General features: G+C 36.5%; 1 protein-coding gene across 1 annotated transcript in view; it reads left to right on the top strand.

Annotated features, from left to right (window-relative positions):
- psme4a (proteasome activator subunit 4a) overlaps positions 1-17,611 on the top strand; it is a 33,591-nt gene extending 15,980 nt beyond the window's left edge. Inside the window, exons 22-48 of the mRNA XM_081350198.1 lie at positions 411-466; positions 575-631; positions 790-845; positions 947-1,045; positions 1,121-1,183; positions 1,945-2,040; positions 2,135-2,266; positions 2,388-2,597; positions 2,823-2,959; positions 3,073-3,126; positions 3,315-3,444; positions 3,538-3,646; positions 5,148-5,301; positions 6,065-6,134; positions 6,291-6,416; positions 6,615-6,767; positions 6,919-7,023; positions 8,252-8,343; positions 8,474-8,605; positions 8,726-8,934; positions 9,040-9,125; positions 9,205-9,333; positions 9,446-9,601; positions 12,865-13,027; positions 15,553-15,686; positions 15,897-16,031; positions 16,466-17,611. Of these exons, the coding sequence (XP_081206324.1) occupies positions 411-466; positions 575-631; positions 790-845; positions 947-1,045; positions 1,121-1,183; positions 1,945-2,040; positions 2,135-2,266; positions 2,388-2,597; positions 2,823-2,959; positions 3,073-3,126; positions 3,315-3,444; positions 3,538-3,646; positions 5,148-5,301; positions 6,065-6,134; positions 6,291-6,416; positions 6,615-6,767; positions 6,919-7,023; positions 8,252-8,343; positions 8,474-8,605; positions 8,726-8,934; positions 9,040-9,125; positions 9,205-9,333; positions 9,446-9,601; positions 12,865-13,027; positions 15,553-15,686; positions 15,897-16,031 (3,043 nt within the window). The 3' untranslated portion in view covers positions 16,466-17,611. The remainder of the gene's footprint in view (positions 1-410; positions 467-574; positions 632-789; positions 846-946; positions 1,046-1,120; positions 1,184-1,944; positions 2,041-2,134; positions 2,267-2,387; positions 2,598-2,822; positions 2,960-3,072; positions 3,127-3,314; positions 3,445-3,537; positions 3,647-5,147; positions 5,302-6,064; positions 6,135-6,290; positions 6,417-6,614; positions 6,768-6,918; positions 7,024-8,251; positions 8,344-8,473; positions 8,606-8,725; positions 8,935-9,039; positions 9,126-9,204; positions 9,334-9,445; positions 9,602-12,864; positions 13,028-15,552; positions 15,687-15,896; positions 16,032-16,465) is intronic.
- The last annotated feature ends 59 nt before the right edge of the window (positions 17,612-17,670 follow it).

The raw sequence follows: 17,670 nt of genomic DNA, 5'->3' as shown, positions 1-17,670 counted from the left end.
GAAATGTTTCTTTAGCATCAAATCAGCGTATTAGAATGATTTCTGAAGGACCATGTGACACTGAAGACTGGAGTAATGATGCTGAAAATTTGGATTTAATACATTTTAAAATATAATAAAATAGATAGTAGCTATTTTAAATTGTAATAATATTTCGCAATATTACAGTTTTTACTGATCAAATAAATACAGACTAGTTGAAAATAAGAGACTTGTTTCAAAAACATAAAAATATCTTGCTGACCCAAAACATTTGAACGCTAGTGTACTACAGTTAAAAACAACAAATCTGCAAACATCTGTGATTTTAGCATTGCATGGATTGTCCAACTATATTTGATGCTCTGGTAAACTTCTTTTTAAATATATTCATTTGGTAATATTTTAACTTTTTAATGCTTCTCATTTAGGATCAACAGTATGGTTCAGCTAAACGAGACAAAAGTGTACACTGGAGTAGACTATGGTAAGTGAGCATTTCCTTGTTTTAAATCAGTACTGGAGCTACATTGATTAATGAATAAATTGCTTTGCAGTGGATTATATTGATTATTGATTATTGATTGATTGGCAGACCTGTCTAGAGAGAACTACAGAGAGGACATCTGTAAGACAATTAGACCTTTACTACGTAAGTTACTTCAACATACTAAGATACTTAAATACCCTTTCTAGTTTTAAACTTTAAGGTTTTGTTTCCAAACCTTTTAACATCTATAAAGATATTTAATGAATGAAAGTTCTTACATATTGAGTGAAATGAAAGCTGTTTTTAATGTATCAATACAGACTACACACTAGAGCACTCAGAAGACGACATCAAATCCCTCTTCTCCATTATAAAGGTGAACCACTGTCAGGTTTTCTCCAACATTTGTGTGTGTGTGATATTTATTTTTTTGGTAATAAGCATTGGCGTGAACTATGTTTGGTGTTCTCTCGATAGATCATCAATGACCTGCTCCACTTTAAAGGCTCACACAAACATGAGTTCGACTCCCGCTGGAAGAGTTTCAGTCTGATTAAGAGGTCTATGGAGAACAAGGTGAGACACATTTAATGTCCATCTTCTCTATATTTGACAAGTAGTCAATATACTGACACTCTCTCTTCATTCCAGCTTCACGGCAGTAAACAGCACATTAGAGCTCTACTCATAGACAGAGTCATGCTGCAACATGAGGTAACTCATAATAATAATAATCTTAATATATTTTATAGAGCATTTGGGTGAATCTTATGAAACCTGTCAAGAAAATTGCTGGGTCATTTTTTTCAATAAAATAACTTTTATTTCAATAACTATTTTGTATGTTTTGTATAACTACCGTTCAAAAGATTGAGGTTTTTGAAAAGTTTTTAATGCTAACCAAAAGCTGCTTTTTTTATTATAAAATACAGTAATATTGTTAAATATATCATTACAAAATAACTCTTTTAATATATTTTAAAATGTAATTTATTCCTGTGATGGTAAAGATGATTTTTTTTTTTGCACTCATTACCCCAGTCTTCACTGTCACATGATCCTTCAGAAATCATTCTAATATGCTGATTTGATGCTCAAGAAACATTACTTATTATTATTATTAATGTTCAAATCAGTTGCACTGCTTAATATTTTGTGGATTTTTTTTTTTTTCAAGAAATATTTGTTGTAACATTAATAAGTGTCTTAACTGTCATTTTTTTATCCACTTAGTGCATCCTTGTGGAGTAAAGTATTCATTTCTTTAAATTTTTTAATTTTTTTTACTCTTCTTCTTCAAAATAAAAAAAACTTTAAATTTTGGGGTAAAATGCATGACCTGGACAGGTTTTTATGAGAGGAATGCTTTATAATATGTATAACTTGCTTCCCATTAGATAAAAGTGTATCGTAAAGACTTCACCAAGTTATGATTTCAGTAGTTTTGAGTGTGTTTATGCCTGTTTGTGTTTCAGTTAAGAAATCTGACCATAGATGGGTGTAGCTACAGGTATGTTCATCAGGACCTGATGAAGGACCTGCTCAGACTGTCTACCAGCAGATACAGTCAGGTATGACAACACCATACACAAACACACACACTTATGCATTCACATTCAAACGCAATGAATGCAACATGAATAGCCTCTCTCTCTCTTACCTCAGGTGAGGAGTAAAGCTCAGAATGCGCTGTTCACAGCATTGTCAACCTACAACTTCTGCTGCAGAGACATCATCCCTTCCGTGCTGGAGTACCTGGACCCAGGCCGCACTGACGTCACCCAGCAGCAATTCAAAGTAGGTCTCTCACAATGTATACACCCTGAAAGAAACTAAAAATCTGTTCTCTTTCTGTTGATATAGGATATAGGAAACTGAATAGGATCATACTTGATCTGTCTGTGTTACTCTTCTCCAGGGTGCCTTGTACTGTCTGTTAGGGAACCACACTGGGGTCTGTCTTGCTACCCTGCAGTACTGGGACTCCATCGCTCTGACATGGCCTGCCATTGTTCGTTCTGGCATGAGCCCCTCCATGTCTCTGGAGAAGCCTTCAATCGTGCGGCTCTTCGATGACCTGGCCGACAAGATCCACCGCCAGTACGAGACCATCGGTTTTGACTTTTCTGTGAGTTCAGCAATTAGCAGCCTAAATGAATGAGATGCATAAACTGAATTATAAATAAAGGCTTTCCTGTTAACATATTAACATAATTATATAAATTAAAAACTTTAAATGCTAATGTGTTTGTTGACATTGCACACCTCAGCTTGACCTTTTTCTTTCTATACAAACTCCGTTTTTCTTGTGACATATGTATCTTTACACTTTTATCTTTCGTTTTGTATTCAGATTCCGGAGAGTTGTGTGGATGTTGCCCTAAAAATTATGAAATCCAGTAATCCAGAACCGACCCCACGTGATGCCTCTGAACAGGAGGAACTGGAGGGAAGAAAGAGACAGGAACAGAAAAACAAAGACTCAGTGCAGTGAGTAAATGCTTAAAAACTGCATACAAATATGCTTCACAAGTTTATATCCGGTTAAGTTGTGGATATACTCAAAAACTGAGCTATTTTTTTTATTTTATCAATCCTAACAGGAAGTATGAGAAGCTAGTGGTGGATCTTTTGGACTGCCTTTACGACCGAAACATGTACGTCTGGTTAGAATGAACAGCACTTTGTTTTACAGGGTTTACAGGAATAGTTATGCTAAAATATCTTTATTTTGCTGTTATTGAAATTGTTCTTTGTGATTGCAGTCTCTGAATTATTTGTAAGGATTTACAAAAGACTGGATGGTAATGGAAGTTCATTGATCCCATGCTGGTTTATTTTGCAGACCCTGGAAGTTTGAGCAGATAGCGATCGGCTTCCTCTCTCTAATGCTGAGAGATGACCAGCCCTTGCCTTCCTCTGCAGTCCTCTTTTTCATTGAGAGCCTGAACCACGACTCTCTCTTAGTTCGCAATGTGCGTTTGTTCAAAATTATACTTCAGAACATATCTGTGAAAGGAAAGCAAAAACAAAAACATGTTTCTTGTTTTGTGCTATTTATTGCTCAGGGTGCAATATCCGCAGTGAGTGGAATTCTAAAGCAGCTCAAGAGACCTCACAAGAAAGTGGCAGTGAATCCCTATGACATTTCTGAACTCAAAACCTCTCTTCAGTCATGTGAGTACACTTAACCGTACAGTAAGAAGTGAGTATATACAGTAGGTAGTCAACCAAAATGCCTATTCCCGCCGCTGAGAGACTGCAACGTTAAAGGGTTAGTTCACCCAAAAGTGAAAATTCTGTCAGTAATTACTCACCCTCATGTTGTTCCAACCCCGTAAGACCTTCGTTCATCTTCGGAACACAAATTAAGATATTTTTGATTAAATCTGAGAGCTGGATCACTCCTCCATAGGCTTCTAAGACATTATAACTTGCTGCCCCAGAAAATGCATTAAAGACATCGTTAATATAGTCCAAGTGACTACAGTGGCTCAATCTTAAGTTTATAAAGCGACGAGAATACTTTTTGTGCGAAAAAAAAAAAAATAACGATGTGCACTACGTGAAAAAACTCGAGGTCCAGAGAGAAGGAAATGAAAAGTGGAATAAAGTCGTTTTTTTTTTTTTTTTTTTTCGCACAAAAAGTATTCTCGTCGCTTTATAAACTTAAGATTGAGCCACTGGAGTCACTTGGACTATATTATCGATATCTTTAAAGGAACACTCCGACTTTTTGGGACTTATTCACAGTACTCCGCCCAAGTAGCTGTGCCCCTACGCCTAGTGAGAATATAGTTCCCAGTATTTATACGATTAAAAATGGTCTCTGTCTCATATAGCCTTGTTATTTGTACACGCTGTGACTATACAGATCACAACATGTAAATAGGAAAATGTTTGCATTATTTTGTCACTTATTGGGATTAGTATGCTACCTTATCCATTTACATCCAGTCTTTGTGCTAAGCTAGGCTAGCAGCGGGTGCGTCAAATAACACTTACAGAACGCACAGAAATGAAAAAGGTATGTATGGACTTATCTAACTCTGGGGGATACTGTGAATAAGCTAAAGTCCCAAAAAGTCGGAGTGTTCCTTTAATGCATTTGCAGCAAGTTATAATGTCTTAGAAGCCTATGAAGGAATGATCCAGCTCTCAGATTCAATCAAAAATATCTTAATTTGTGTTCCGAAGATGAACGAAAGTCTTACGGGGTTGGAACAACATGAGGGTGAGTAATTATTGACAGAATTTTCATTTTTGGGTGAACTAACCCTTTAAATACAACCCAGTCACATGTGACACTCATTCGTGAAATCACCACCAGATGGCGCAAAGAGACCGTTTGTAACATTGCTCAGTAATTGTTATGTTTTTCCTTGTAAATGAAGATAAAGTAATTTAAATAAATTACAGGTAATAATAATAACAGAAATATAATATTGTATTATAATGTTTAATCTTGCCTAATTACTTATCATATAAGTGCTTAATGTTCCAGCTATTGGTTATAGCGCCACTTACGGTCAAGAGCAGAAATGCATTTCCTGCCGCAACCGCTGCGTTACCCCTGGCGGCAGAAAAACTCATTCTGGTTGAATACCATCTGTAGTCTTACTAGATGGACACATATCAAAGTATATCTGAGATTTGTGATTTCCTGTTCTTCATTTAGGTGATGGTAAAGCTCTAGGCTCTCTGCTGGTGGGAGACAGGCCTGATAACCAGTGGATGCAGTATGACAGCAGCAGGTTGCCGCGCTCCCAACAGGACTGGGATGAATGTTGCTTCATTGAGAAAACCCACTGGGGTTATTCCACATGGCCACGGTACACACACAGTGCTTAAAGGAAGAGTTTACCCACACATGGAAAATAACTGTTTGCTGTTATTATACATTTTTTTCTGTGGAACACAAAAGAGGAGGTTTTGACTCATTACAAAGCTCTTTTCCATATATCAACAGTTCATAGAGGCTGTCAAGCTCCAAAAAACACAGTAAAAGTGGTCCATATGACTCATTCACCATATTTCACATCTCCCAAAGCCAAACATAATAGCTTTGTGTGAAGAAAATTAAAAGTTGTTTACTAATGAATTTTCCCTCTGCAAAGTTCTGAATAAGGCCTGAAACCATTCTGAAGCCAAAGGATCTCCCCTTTCATTATAAGATTTTTAATATTATTATTTTTTAAATGTTATTGAAAGAAGTCTCTCCTGCTCACCAAGGCTGCATTTATTTGATAAAAAAAATACAGTAAAACCGTAATATTCTAAAATATAATTACAATTTAAAGTCTTCAGTCACATAATCCTTTTTTTTTCAGGACTGAATTGAAAGTTTAAAGAACATCATTTATTTGAAATTCATATCTTTTGTAACATGATAAATGACTAATTTTTCCTTTTCATCCTTTAATTTATCCTTTTCATCCAAAACTGAATAAAAGTTAAAAATTTCTTTAAAATAAAAATCTTACTGACCCCAAACTTTTGAATGGTAGTATATAATATAAAACACATTTTGTGCTGATCTTCAAAAGCTAGACAAAACAACTGCTAAATATGTTATTATTTTATTTCTTTTTTTAGGAACCTGATGCTCTATGCCCCTCCTGAGGAACAGCCCAAACAGGGCAAAACAAGAGAAGAGATGAATGAGGTATACTCAATTTCAATTCTAGTAACATCTAAACCAAACCAAGTTTTGTTCCTCAAAACTCAAAATATGCTTGTACCACCTCATAATTTCAGAGGTTTTATATTTCAGTCTGTCTTTTTTGTTTAGGTTCGTTTATGCCTGTTTTCTGTGTTGTAGAGTGAACGGATCATATATGATCATTTCTCAGACCGGCTGTTCATCGATCAGTTCATCCACTATTTGTCTCTGGAGGACAGGAAGGGGAATGATAAATTCAGCCCACGGCGATTTTGCCTCTTTAAGGTGAGAGTATTTAGACGCACGTCTACAGTCTGTTTTTCAAACCCAGTGAAATGTAGACTGTAGAAGTTTATGAGCCAGGTTTTCAGGCTTGTTCAAACCAATTTGGGTCTATATCTGAGTGGCATCCAAACAAACAGTATTCTCCAAATTAAAAATGATTGATCGCTTGCTTCATAAAAATGTCTTGTGTTGTAAAAGGGCCTTTTCCGGAACTTTGATGATGCCTTCCTGCCCTTGCTGAAGCCTCATATGGAGCGTCTGGTTGCGGATACTCATGAAAGCACCCAGCGCTGTGTGGCGGAGATCATCTCTGGACTCATCAGGGGCTCCAAACACTGGAGCTACAGCAAGGTATTTGCACACATGTGCATTTCAACGAGTCCTCAACATCAGCATTGTTACACACCTGAACACTTGGGTCTCAACTTTTTGGACTCTGGCTCTTTGGACCAGAATGATGGTTTAAACACCCTTTGCCTGAGTCTGTATATGTGTGTTTCAGGTGGAAAAACTGTGGGCTCTGCTATGTCCACTCCTCCGTAAAGCTCTCTCCAATATCACCATAGAGACGTATGCGGACTGGGGCACCTGCATTGCCACTGCCTGCGTAAGGATATTTTTGACCATGTACTTGTCTTTTATTGGGATGTATGATTATTGGTATGCTTCACATCACTTGGTTTTGGGAAAAATATTTGCTAAACTATTTCAAATTGTGGACAGTTTTGGGTAAGTTACTCTAAAAAAGTAATGAATTACTAGCTACTAATTACATCTTCAACAGTGTAGATTACTGTACTAATTGCTCTCTGTAAAACGTATTGCATTATAAATTCCATATCAACCTCGACCAGTTGAACAATGATAGACATGAAACTGAAATAAATAATATAAAATTGCATAAATTATTTTTTAACTGTCCAAAGTATTTGAAGTGAAAAAATTACATAAAAAAAATACATTTTAAACATTACATGTTAAATTTTGATGTTAAATCCACTATTGTTTTATATATAGTTGTTCTATAGTATGTACCGTATTTAATGCAGTTACATAAGAAGTAAATGTAATAAAATTACAGAAACATTGAGTACTTAATTACGTAATTAAATTACAGTAATTAATTACTTGATAAAGCATTACACCCAACACTGATTGTAGATTAAATTTTATCTCATATTCTACAATAAATGAGGCTAATGACCAGGCAATCTGTGGATTTACTGTACTATTCAAAAATTCAGCATCAGTAAGTTTTATTTTTATTTTTAAAGAATAAAAATTTTTCAACATGGATGCATTAAATTGAAAATGACTCTACATACATCTATAATGTTACAAAAGATTTCTATTCAAATAAATGCTGCTCTTTTGAACTTTTTATTTATATAAGATTCTTGAAAAAAAAATACTTAGCAGAAAAAGAAAGAAAAACTTCTATTCATCAAAGAATCCTAAAAAAATTTTTCCACAATTTTAAACAGCACAACTTTTTTCCCCAACATTAATAATACCAATAAATGTTTCTTGAGCATCAAATCATCATATTAGAATTATTTCTGAAGGAGCATGTGACACTGAAGACTGGAATAACGATGCTGATATTTTATCTTTGCCATCACAGGAATAAATTACATTTTAAAATATATTAAACTAAAAAATCGTTATTTTAAATCTAAATAATATTTTGTAAATAAATGCAGCATTGGTGAGTATAAGACTTCTTGCAAAAACATGAATAAGTCTTACCTTCCCAAAACTTTTAAACAGTAGTATATGCTTTCATATTTTCCCAGCTGAATTATTCCTTGTGTACATATGTGTGTGTTGTACAGGAGAGCCGAGACCCACGAAAGCTCCACTGGCTGTTCGAGTTGCTGATGGAAGCACCGGTCACAGGAAAAGGAGGCTCGCTTATGGACGCCTGGTATGACATCACTGCAACACTTCATCTCCTGAAAGCTGAATGTTATGGTTTAAAGAGGGGAAATGATCACTGTGACTTCTTTATATTTCATTGCTACATGTCTAAGTTTGTCCGTGTCTCTGTGTTTCAGCCGTCTGTATGTGCTGCAGGGAGGTCTTGCTCAGCAGCAGTGGAGAGTCCCAGAGCTGCTTCACAGGTTACTGCAGTACCTCGAGCCCAAGCTCACTCAGGTCTACAAGAACGTTCGCGAACGCATCGGCAGGTATGTGCTTGAACATATGTTTAGACTTTTCAGAGCAAATTTTTTATTAAAACCCTCCGTATTATAGCAACACATTTAGATCCACTCATTGTCTCTCTCTCTTCTTCTCCTATCTCTCAGTGTGCTCACCTACATCTTCATGATCGATGTGAACCTGCCACACACTCAGCCCACCACGTCCCCACGCATCGGAGAGTTCACGGAGCGTGTGCTGGCCAGACTCAAGCCTTTAACCGAGGGCGAGGAGGAGATCCAAAACCACATAGTGGAGGGAAACACGGAGTCAGATCAAGATGAGAGGACACAGGCCATCAGATTACTCAAAACTGGTGTGTATTTATTTTGTATACCTTTCTGTTTGTGTTTGAACAAGTGTGCAGAAGTGCTTGTGGTCCAGGGCTATTTGGGGTAACAGTGTTTTCTGTTCGTTTTAGTGTTGAAGTGGTTGATTACCAGCACTGGACACTCCTTCTCTTCTGCTGTCCCGGAACAGCTGCGTCTCCTCCCTCTCCTCTTCAAAGTGAGTCCCAGTTTTGACTAGTTTAGTTCACTGTCTGCAAGTCTTGTGTTTTTAAGCCTGTCTCTCACTCTCTCTCTAGATTGCTCCTGTGGAGAATGACGACAGCTATGATGAGATGAAGAGAGACGCTAAGACATGTCTGTCTCTCATGTCCCAGGGGCTGCTGTACTCAGAACAGATCCCACAAGTCCTCAGTGCACTTGAAGAGGTGACTGTCAGTGCCCATAAGGCACACACACTCAGCACATACAGTATGAGTCATGTGTGAATGTGAGGGTTTAATGTGTGATTTGACCAGCAGTTGGCACTGTTTGTTACAGATCTCAAGGAGCAGCTCGTGGCACGCACGCTACACCGTTCTCACCTACCTGCAGGTTATGGTCTTCTACAATCTTTTCACTTTCCTCAGTGATGCCCAGGCTGTCGGTGACGTGAGAGCTCTGGTACTACACCTGCTACAGGATGAACAACTAGAGGTGTGTGAATAAATCTGCAGACTGATATACGCACATACATTACAGTTTGTTTCACTATTTCTGAGGTCTAGGTGCATCTCTGGCTCCTTGTTTCTGGTGGGATATAGTCAATAATTTCCCACGCCTATTCTTATAACTACAATCTTATAAATCACTGGGTGAACTTATTCAACAGGACGTCATCTATGACAGCTAATCAGCCGAGAATTAGAATAAAAGCACTTCGCAAGTGAAGAAATGCACAACAATTTCTCATTCAGCAAACTTGGCAGGCTTTCATGTCAAGATCTGGCTGTTGATAAATTAAGTGTCATTGTAATTAGCATAAAGAGAGATTAAGCTTTTTTTATTATTTTTTTTATCTTATATAGTGTATTAATCAGCTGTGTGATTAATCATTAAAAGATCATGATCTCGATTCAAATACCCATGCAATATTCTTCCTAAAAGCCAACGATTCGGCTGTTTCTATTAGACCTTTTGACTAGTACGATCACAGTGAACATTCAAATCTGTGTTCTCGTTGCCGCTGACCCAGACAGAGATGTTGTCATGTAGAGGAATGAAATAGAAATAATGATACTGTGTGGTTGTGAAGCTGTTACAATAATTCAGATTATCACAGAAGTACTAGGATAAAAGCTTATAGTTCGGATATAAACATTGATGTCTATGGAAGCGATCCAAATAGAGTAAATCAGCTTTTGAAAGTAACTTGACGCTTTAAAACTACACTGTATAGGATTTTCTCCCATCTAGCGGTGAAATTGTTTATGACTACCAACTGAATATTACTTTCTAGCCCTTCCCATTCCGAGGGCGTTTTAACTCCTACGGTGGCCGTATTATTTCAAATCTGCCGGCAGTCGCGAGTAATAATCTCCCCCTTGCATTCGTCACGGTGCCACTGAGTGTAAAACTGGAAAGGCGAAGCTTTGATTTCCAGGTATGTCCCTCTTTGGCTAATGTATTTTCAAGATGGAGGCGCAACATGGCTGCCGCCATTCGAGTGACTCACTCGTATGTATTCTGAATGGCAGATTCTACGCTTACGAGAATACTTGATTAGTTGGTATAAGTAATTACACATTAATGAGTACATATCATTTTGAAAGAACAAAGTGTTTTTTGCAAAGAATCAACTTAAAAAATTACAGTGTAGCTTTAAATAAATATTGTATTAATTGCATCGTTTCACCAGTAGATGGCGACAAGTGACTGTTAAATTTGTCATTGAATTATTCATTCAAGAGATTCGTTCAAAAAGTCTGATTCATCCGGTAAATGAGTGAGTCATTGAATCATTCATTTAAACTGATTTTTTTTTTAATAATTAATTTAAATTAATTTAAAAAAAAAATTAAATAGACTGCAGCAATTAGCATTTTGTCAGAACCTCTAGTAAAATACATGTTATTTTGTTTAGCAGTCTATTCAGAATTGTGATCTCTATTTTAAACAAAAAAAAATCGTGATTCTCAATTTATCCAGAATTGTGCAGCTCTAACACAAATATCATGACATGCACTGCAAATGTTTATTTAACAAGTATACATATATTAATTTGTTTATTATTATAATTGAATTTTTTATTTTTTTTATTTACTGTTTTACTAGTGTTGACCTTTTTAAAATGTCCTTAAAAGTCTTATGATACAATTAACCGTTCGGAGTTGGTTAGATTTGTTTGAGTACATTAATTTGATCTAAAATTATAGATTTTTTATTTTACAAAAAATTCTATTTGAAATGAATGCTTACATTTTGATGAATAGAGTTTAAAAGATATCACGTTTTCCACAAAATACTAAGAAGCACAACATTTAATATTAAAAAGAAATTCTGATAATATTCAGAAATGTTTCTTGCGCACCGACTAATGATGCTGAAATGCTAAAATTCAGCTTTGATCACAGGAATAAATTACATTTTAGAATATATTCAAATAGAAAACATTTTTATTGTAAAAGATTTACTTTTCACAGTATAACTATTTTTTTTATCAAATAAATCCAGTCTTTGTTGAGCATAAGAAACTTCTTTCAAGAACATTTTACCGACCCCAAATCTATGAACAGTAGTGTGCATTTTTGAGGACATTTTACAAATATTTGGTCCTCATAATACATAACATAAATACACATGCCACAACTAACAAGTGTCTTCACATGCCACAACTAACAAGTGTCTTCAGAGCTCTGTCTTTTCATACTGATTTCACCCTTAGATGTTCACACCTTAGACATTTTTCACTCGACTCCAGTGAATTAATCCTGATCACTGTATAAGATTAGATATCTTTAGTATATCTTTATTTGAAGTCTTTCTGTTCTGTTAATCCTTCTGTTCATGAATGTGATTGAGTATAATCATAGAGGTTAAATGTGTCGGAATCCGCTGTGGTGAAAGTGTCTCTTTCACCATGCTTTCTTTGCAGTGATGTAGCGCACTCTTGTTTTCCTTTATTCTCTCTCTCATGCTCTCTCTATCCGTCTTACTGTTACCATAGCAACTCCCAGCTGCAGCAGTATTCTGTTTCCATGGTGATATATGTTAAAATTTCCAGAGAGGAGTGTACGGCAAACGGAGAGAAGTGGGCGAAAAGATTAGGGTTATGAGTGGAAGGAAACTACACCCTTTAATAAACATGACTTTGGATACCATGTTGCATATGACCCTCTGTCTGCTGCTGTAATACAGCTAGTCAGTCGATTAGTGCTAGCCAATCAGAACGTCACAGTGACTGGATCTCAAGGTTAAGGATCAGAGCATAGGGTCAAGATCACAAGATTTTGGGACTTCAAAACAATAGCTGTCGATTCTTTGTCAGAGCAAATGCTTGTCACACACACACAGAATGTTATTGCTGAGTCAGCTTTTTATGGGTGTCTGTGTAGGGAGTTTTTAGCCTAATTATTGCTTCCTTGAGACCGGTTGGTTGACTAGCTGTTTAGCACATCCCTGGCAATAAGCTCTAAATTTGCTTATTCACCCATTTCACCCTGACTGGAACATTGTGTTTTGTTCTGTGATGCCGTTTGCACCGATTTGCCTCGTTACATTTAAGTTCCACCGCTTCTGTTCTTCAGGCCTGTGTATTTTCTTTATTTAAAGAAAGGTTCTTCTGACACAAAAAGACCCCATCTGTCCCTGCTCTGCACCTCCCACGCTTTAGATAACTGAAAGGAAAAAACTGTCTGAACCTTTGGCCGCAAAGGTAACAGTCTTCTGTAATAATTTTTGCTCTCTCTTCATGTTTTTAGGTGAGGGAGATGGCGGCCACCACTCTGAGTGGATTACTGCAGTGTAATTTTCTCAGCATTGATGAACCTATGCAGGCCCATTTTGAGTCCCTGAGCAAGACCCGTCTGCCCAAGCGTAGGAGGAGAGAGCTGGGCTCCGTGGTGGACACAATCCCTTCTGCTGGTAATGAGCACACAAGTACACTAGCGTTCAAACTTTTGGGGTTTTTGAAAGAAGTCTCTTATGCTCAACTAGGCTGCATTTATTTAATCACAAATACAGTAATACTGTGAAATATTATTATTCAATAATATTATTGCAAATTAAAACAAATATTTTCTATTTGAATATTTTTTTAAATGTAATTTATTCCTGTGATCAAAGCTGAATTTCCAGCATCATTACTCCAGTCTTTAGTGTCACATGATCCTTCAGAAATCATTCTAATATGCTGATTTGCTGCTCAAGAAATAATAATAATTATTAATATTATTATTATTATTATTAATGTTGAAAACAGTTGTGCTGCTTAATATTTTTGTGGAAATGGTGATAATTTATTTACTTTGATTAAAATTGACCGTAAAGACATTTATAATTTTACAAAAGATTTCCATTTTAAATAATTGCTGTTATTTTGCTAATTGCTTTCTATTCATCAGTGTAATGTATCCTTGCTGAATAAAACTATTTATTTATAAAACTTCCTGACCCCAAACTTTTGAACTGTTATGTCTATAAGACCTTATGTAGCCCCGTCCCCTTCAGCGCTGAGCTCGTTGTCTTTTGTCTTCCGGTCTGTATTTTCACAGCGATCTTGCATATTATGAATGAACGGCTCGTTTAAAATCTTCCCGTTCTACTGGCATTTGTTAAGTCATCTGCTTTAAACATTACAATCCTCATGATAACTTTCGTTAACTTTCCAATAAGTAAATCCTCTTCACCAGCTAATTACTCCTTGACCGCAATGCCATAGAAATATACAGAGCGACCACTGATCTATATAATGACATTCTATATAGATCAGTGAGAGCGACCGCAAAAACGGAAGTTCAAAGACAATATTCTAAAGATGGCTGCGCGTTTGTTTCTCTGGTGCATAAAGTCTAAACTAAAGCCTGTTTTATACTTCTGCGTCGAACTCACGCCGTAGCCTCTACACTGTAGGTAACGCGTTGGTTTTCATTTATAGACCCTTTTACAGTTGGTAAACACGGTGACGTATTTGTGTGGGCGGAGCTTAGCTGGAGGCAGAAAGATCCCTCTGGCCGCTTCACTAACGCTAGTTTGCCAGTTTTGTTAGCTTGTTTTTTAACAATGACTGGAGAAAATCCGATTTTGTCTTAATGTGCAAGGTCACTCACTGTCCAGGACGCCGATTGTTATTTGCAAAAGTTAATTTTAACGGACGGAACCAGATGACCATACACGCTCAGTCAATGGACGAACTGACAGGATTAACGTTAACGCTCCCTCCGGTTGAGTGGCCTGACTTCTACACCGACCCGATAGAGAAACCGAGGGTAAAGAGAAACTGAGGACATAGAAATATATTTAGATGCTTTAATATAACTATGTGCTGAATGGTCATGTAAAGACTTGTGTGGTTCAATCCGCAGTTCTGCCTAGCCAGCGCCAAGACGACAATGTAAAGAGTGACACTACGGTGCAATTTTAATGATATGAATATTTTCTAGAAATAAAAATTCCAGATACAGCATACTCATTTTCATTGATTCTTGCACCCAAGAACACAACAAGATGACATTTAAAAATAAAAAGAATAATTTAAGCTCTTTATTATGTCGCCGAATCTGTGCTGGTTTGTATTGGCCGCCTCCAGTTTTCCGTTTGTTTTGCCTCCAGCTAGCGCCGTGACGTAACTGTGACGTCGGCGCAAAAGGGGTCTATACTTCTGCGTCGTTGTCCGCGTTCACGCGCGCAGAGGGAGCGGTCCTAGCAGACCAATCACAGCGCTTGCGTCCGCGTAGAGTTGACGCGTTGTTACATTTTTGGAGAGGTGCACGTCAGGGTACGCCGAAGGGTACGCGCGCTACACACAGCCTACGACGTATCTACGGCGTAAGTTCGCCACAGAAGTATAAATTGGGCTTAAGGATGCACAATATACTGGTGTAATATCGGTTACCTGACGATTTTAGAGATTTTCAATTTATCAGTATCATTCCGTATGCAGTGTATATATAGTCCACTTTAGATATTCAATTGTGCATGCTCATTTCTCCTATTTTTACATTTAAATTACCATTTCTGCCGTAGATCAAAGTTAATATTTTAACACCATTAGCAAATCTTAAAATGAATATCCTTTTTTATACTCTACATTGATTTGATGCCTACATTTACTTGTAGCAATATCAGACAATTCTAGTTTTTAGTGTTTTACTGTTTTTTTGTTGCATAGATTGTATAGTTTACATTTTTAATATCGGCAATTAATACTGAGCAGAAGTTTAATACCGTATAATAAATACAGTATTTTATTATGTAGATAGAGAGATAGAAAAAATCTTAGATTCAATTAGTGATCTAGAAATTACATATGGAAAAAAGACTATATGCTCTGAATACTGAATACTGATTTTATATTTGGGGTGAATTAAATGTTCCTAAATTCACCCTAGATATATTTATATACAGTACCTTATGATAAATGATTCTTTATTTTTTTTTTCTGTGTTTAGACCTGGTGCGGCGACATGCGGGTGTATTAGGTCTGAGTGCCTGCATCCTGTCCAGCCCGTATGATGTGCCCACCTGGATGCCCCAGATCCTCATGGACCTGAGTGCCCACCTCACTGACACACAGCCTATAGAGGTACAGCTCCCGATCTCTTTTACTTGTGTGTTAGATGCTGAGAAAGGGAAGGTTGGATGATCAGGCGTTGACTGAGCAAAGATGAAATGTTTAAGCATTTCTGGAAGTTGAACATGAATCAAGCAACTGCATTTTGATGCACTCAAGGAAATGTATGAAACTGCGAGACTACTTACAAGATCTTTAACAGATTTATTGCTATCTCTCTAGATGACTGTGAAGAAAACACTGTCGGATTTCCGTCGCACTCATCATGATAACTGGCAGGAACACAAGCAGAAGTTCACAGATGACCAGCTGCTGGTGCTCACAGATCTGCTAGTCTCCCCCTGTTACTACGCTTAGGTCTGTGATATACACACTCACACAGGCTCTCTTCCAAAACCTAGTGAGCTTCTTTGCCGCATACAGTGCCTTTCAAGTCGGCATCCTAACTGAAACCTCATAAATGATTTGGAACAATCTACATACTGTAGGCAACTCTTTGCATTATACACATAGCTATCATTAATACTCATTCAATAAGATTGTACACTATACCTACTGGAGCTCACACAAATATTGGGTTAAACAGTTGTTTATTATTTAGGTTAAACAACTTTTTATAGATTTTTTTCAATATTAAACTCTAGAATGAATTTGACTCCATAAAATACTGACTACGCAAGCAATCTAACTCTCTTTTGGAACATACTTCATTCACATACATACATGCATGCATGTTCAGATATATTTCACCTTCACACCCTTCTTATGATACTTTCTACTCTGTTTTTCAGAATGATGGCACTCTCTGGGGAAGGGGAAGTGTTTCTTACACTTGTCTTGAGGGAAAGGCTACAAGAAAAAAGCTGCTTGAAACCTACATTTTTGTTTGCCCTTAATGTCTGGGATTGTTTTTAAAGACACAATTTATGTAGCAATAGTTGCAATCATCTAGTATAAGACAATTAGAATATTTTACTAAACTATTTATTTTTTATGTTTTTGAATACACTTAATATTTAAGGAGAACCTATTGCAGGTATCGCTGACCTGCATCTATAATGTTCTTGTACAGTTTAAATTTTTCGCTTGTGTGAGTGCAGTATGGATTGTTAAAGCAGTTTTCTGCACTGCTTTGCATTGCGTTTTTATTGTAATACTAGCATTTTAACATTTTTGCAGTAGTCCATTTGAAATGTGTACACATGTAATGTTGGTAAATATTACATATGTGTATAAAATAGTACCATATTTTGAAGTAGCACTACATTTCCCCCCGGCCTCATAAAGACATAATGCATTTTGAACAGTTATGTAAGCCTACATAAATGGAGTAAGAATATCATCACAATGGATGCTGTTACAAAATACTAGGTCTGTTTAAACCATGAGATTTTAAAATTCATGCATCGTTTTATCTATTCATATTTTTGCAGTCAACAAATGTTTATTTATTAATTTATTCGATTGAGACTTTGACTCTGATTTGTCAGTTGGCTCAACCTTTGCATTTAGTGTTTGCAGTTTGTCATTTTTTGCATTAAGCCGGGTGTTTTCATATCCTGAAATCAGAAGCTTTTTAAAGGTACTGTCTGCAAATCCTGGGACAGTGTTGAGAAATACAACACATGCAAATTACCAAGTGTTTGTTTACAGCTGTTCATTGCTCTACTGATGAACCTGTCAGTATAGCAACAATTGCAGACTATATTTAATACAATGTTATGTTGATAAGCTTGTGTCATAGGTATAATTATGCTGTCAAAATCATGTCCAAAGCCAATATAGAGTTCAACTTTGGTTGGTAAACTAGAAGACAGTAATGCTATGCCAATGCTTGATTAATTGGTTACCTGTTGTTGTTAATGTTGTTTTCTTGATATCTTTTACAAATATTTGAATAAAGACAGGAGATGTTTGTAAGAAAGTGTGACAAAGTATGCAGATACAATCTTTTTTGTGCTTTTCCCGTGTTAATGCTGAGAACATCATTATAATC

This window comes from Scardinius erythrophthalmus, assembly GCF_964197995.2.
Source record: "Scardinius erythrophthalmus genome assembly, chromosome: 21".
In the NCBI taxonomy this organism is placed as follows: domain Eukaryota; kingdom Metazoa; phylum Chordata; class Actinopteri; order Cypriniformes; family Leuciscidae; genus Scardinius; species Scardinius erythrophthalmus.
Note: the sequence above shows the minus strand (reverse complement) of the source record. Positions and strands in the feature narration are given on the sequence as shown.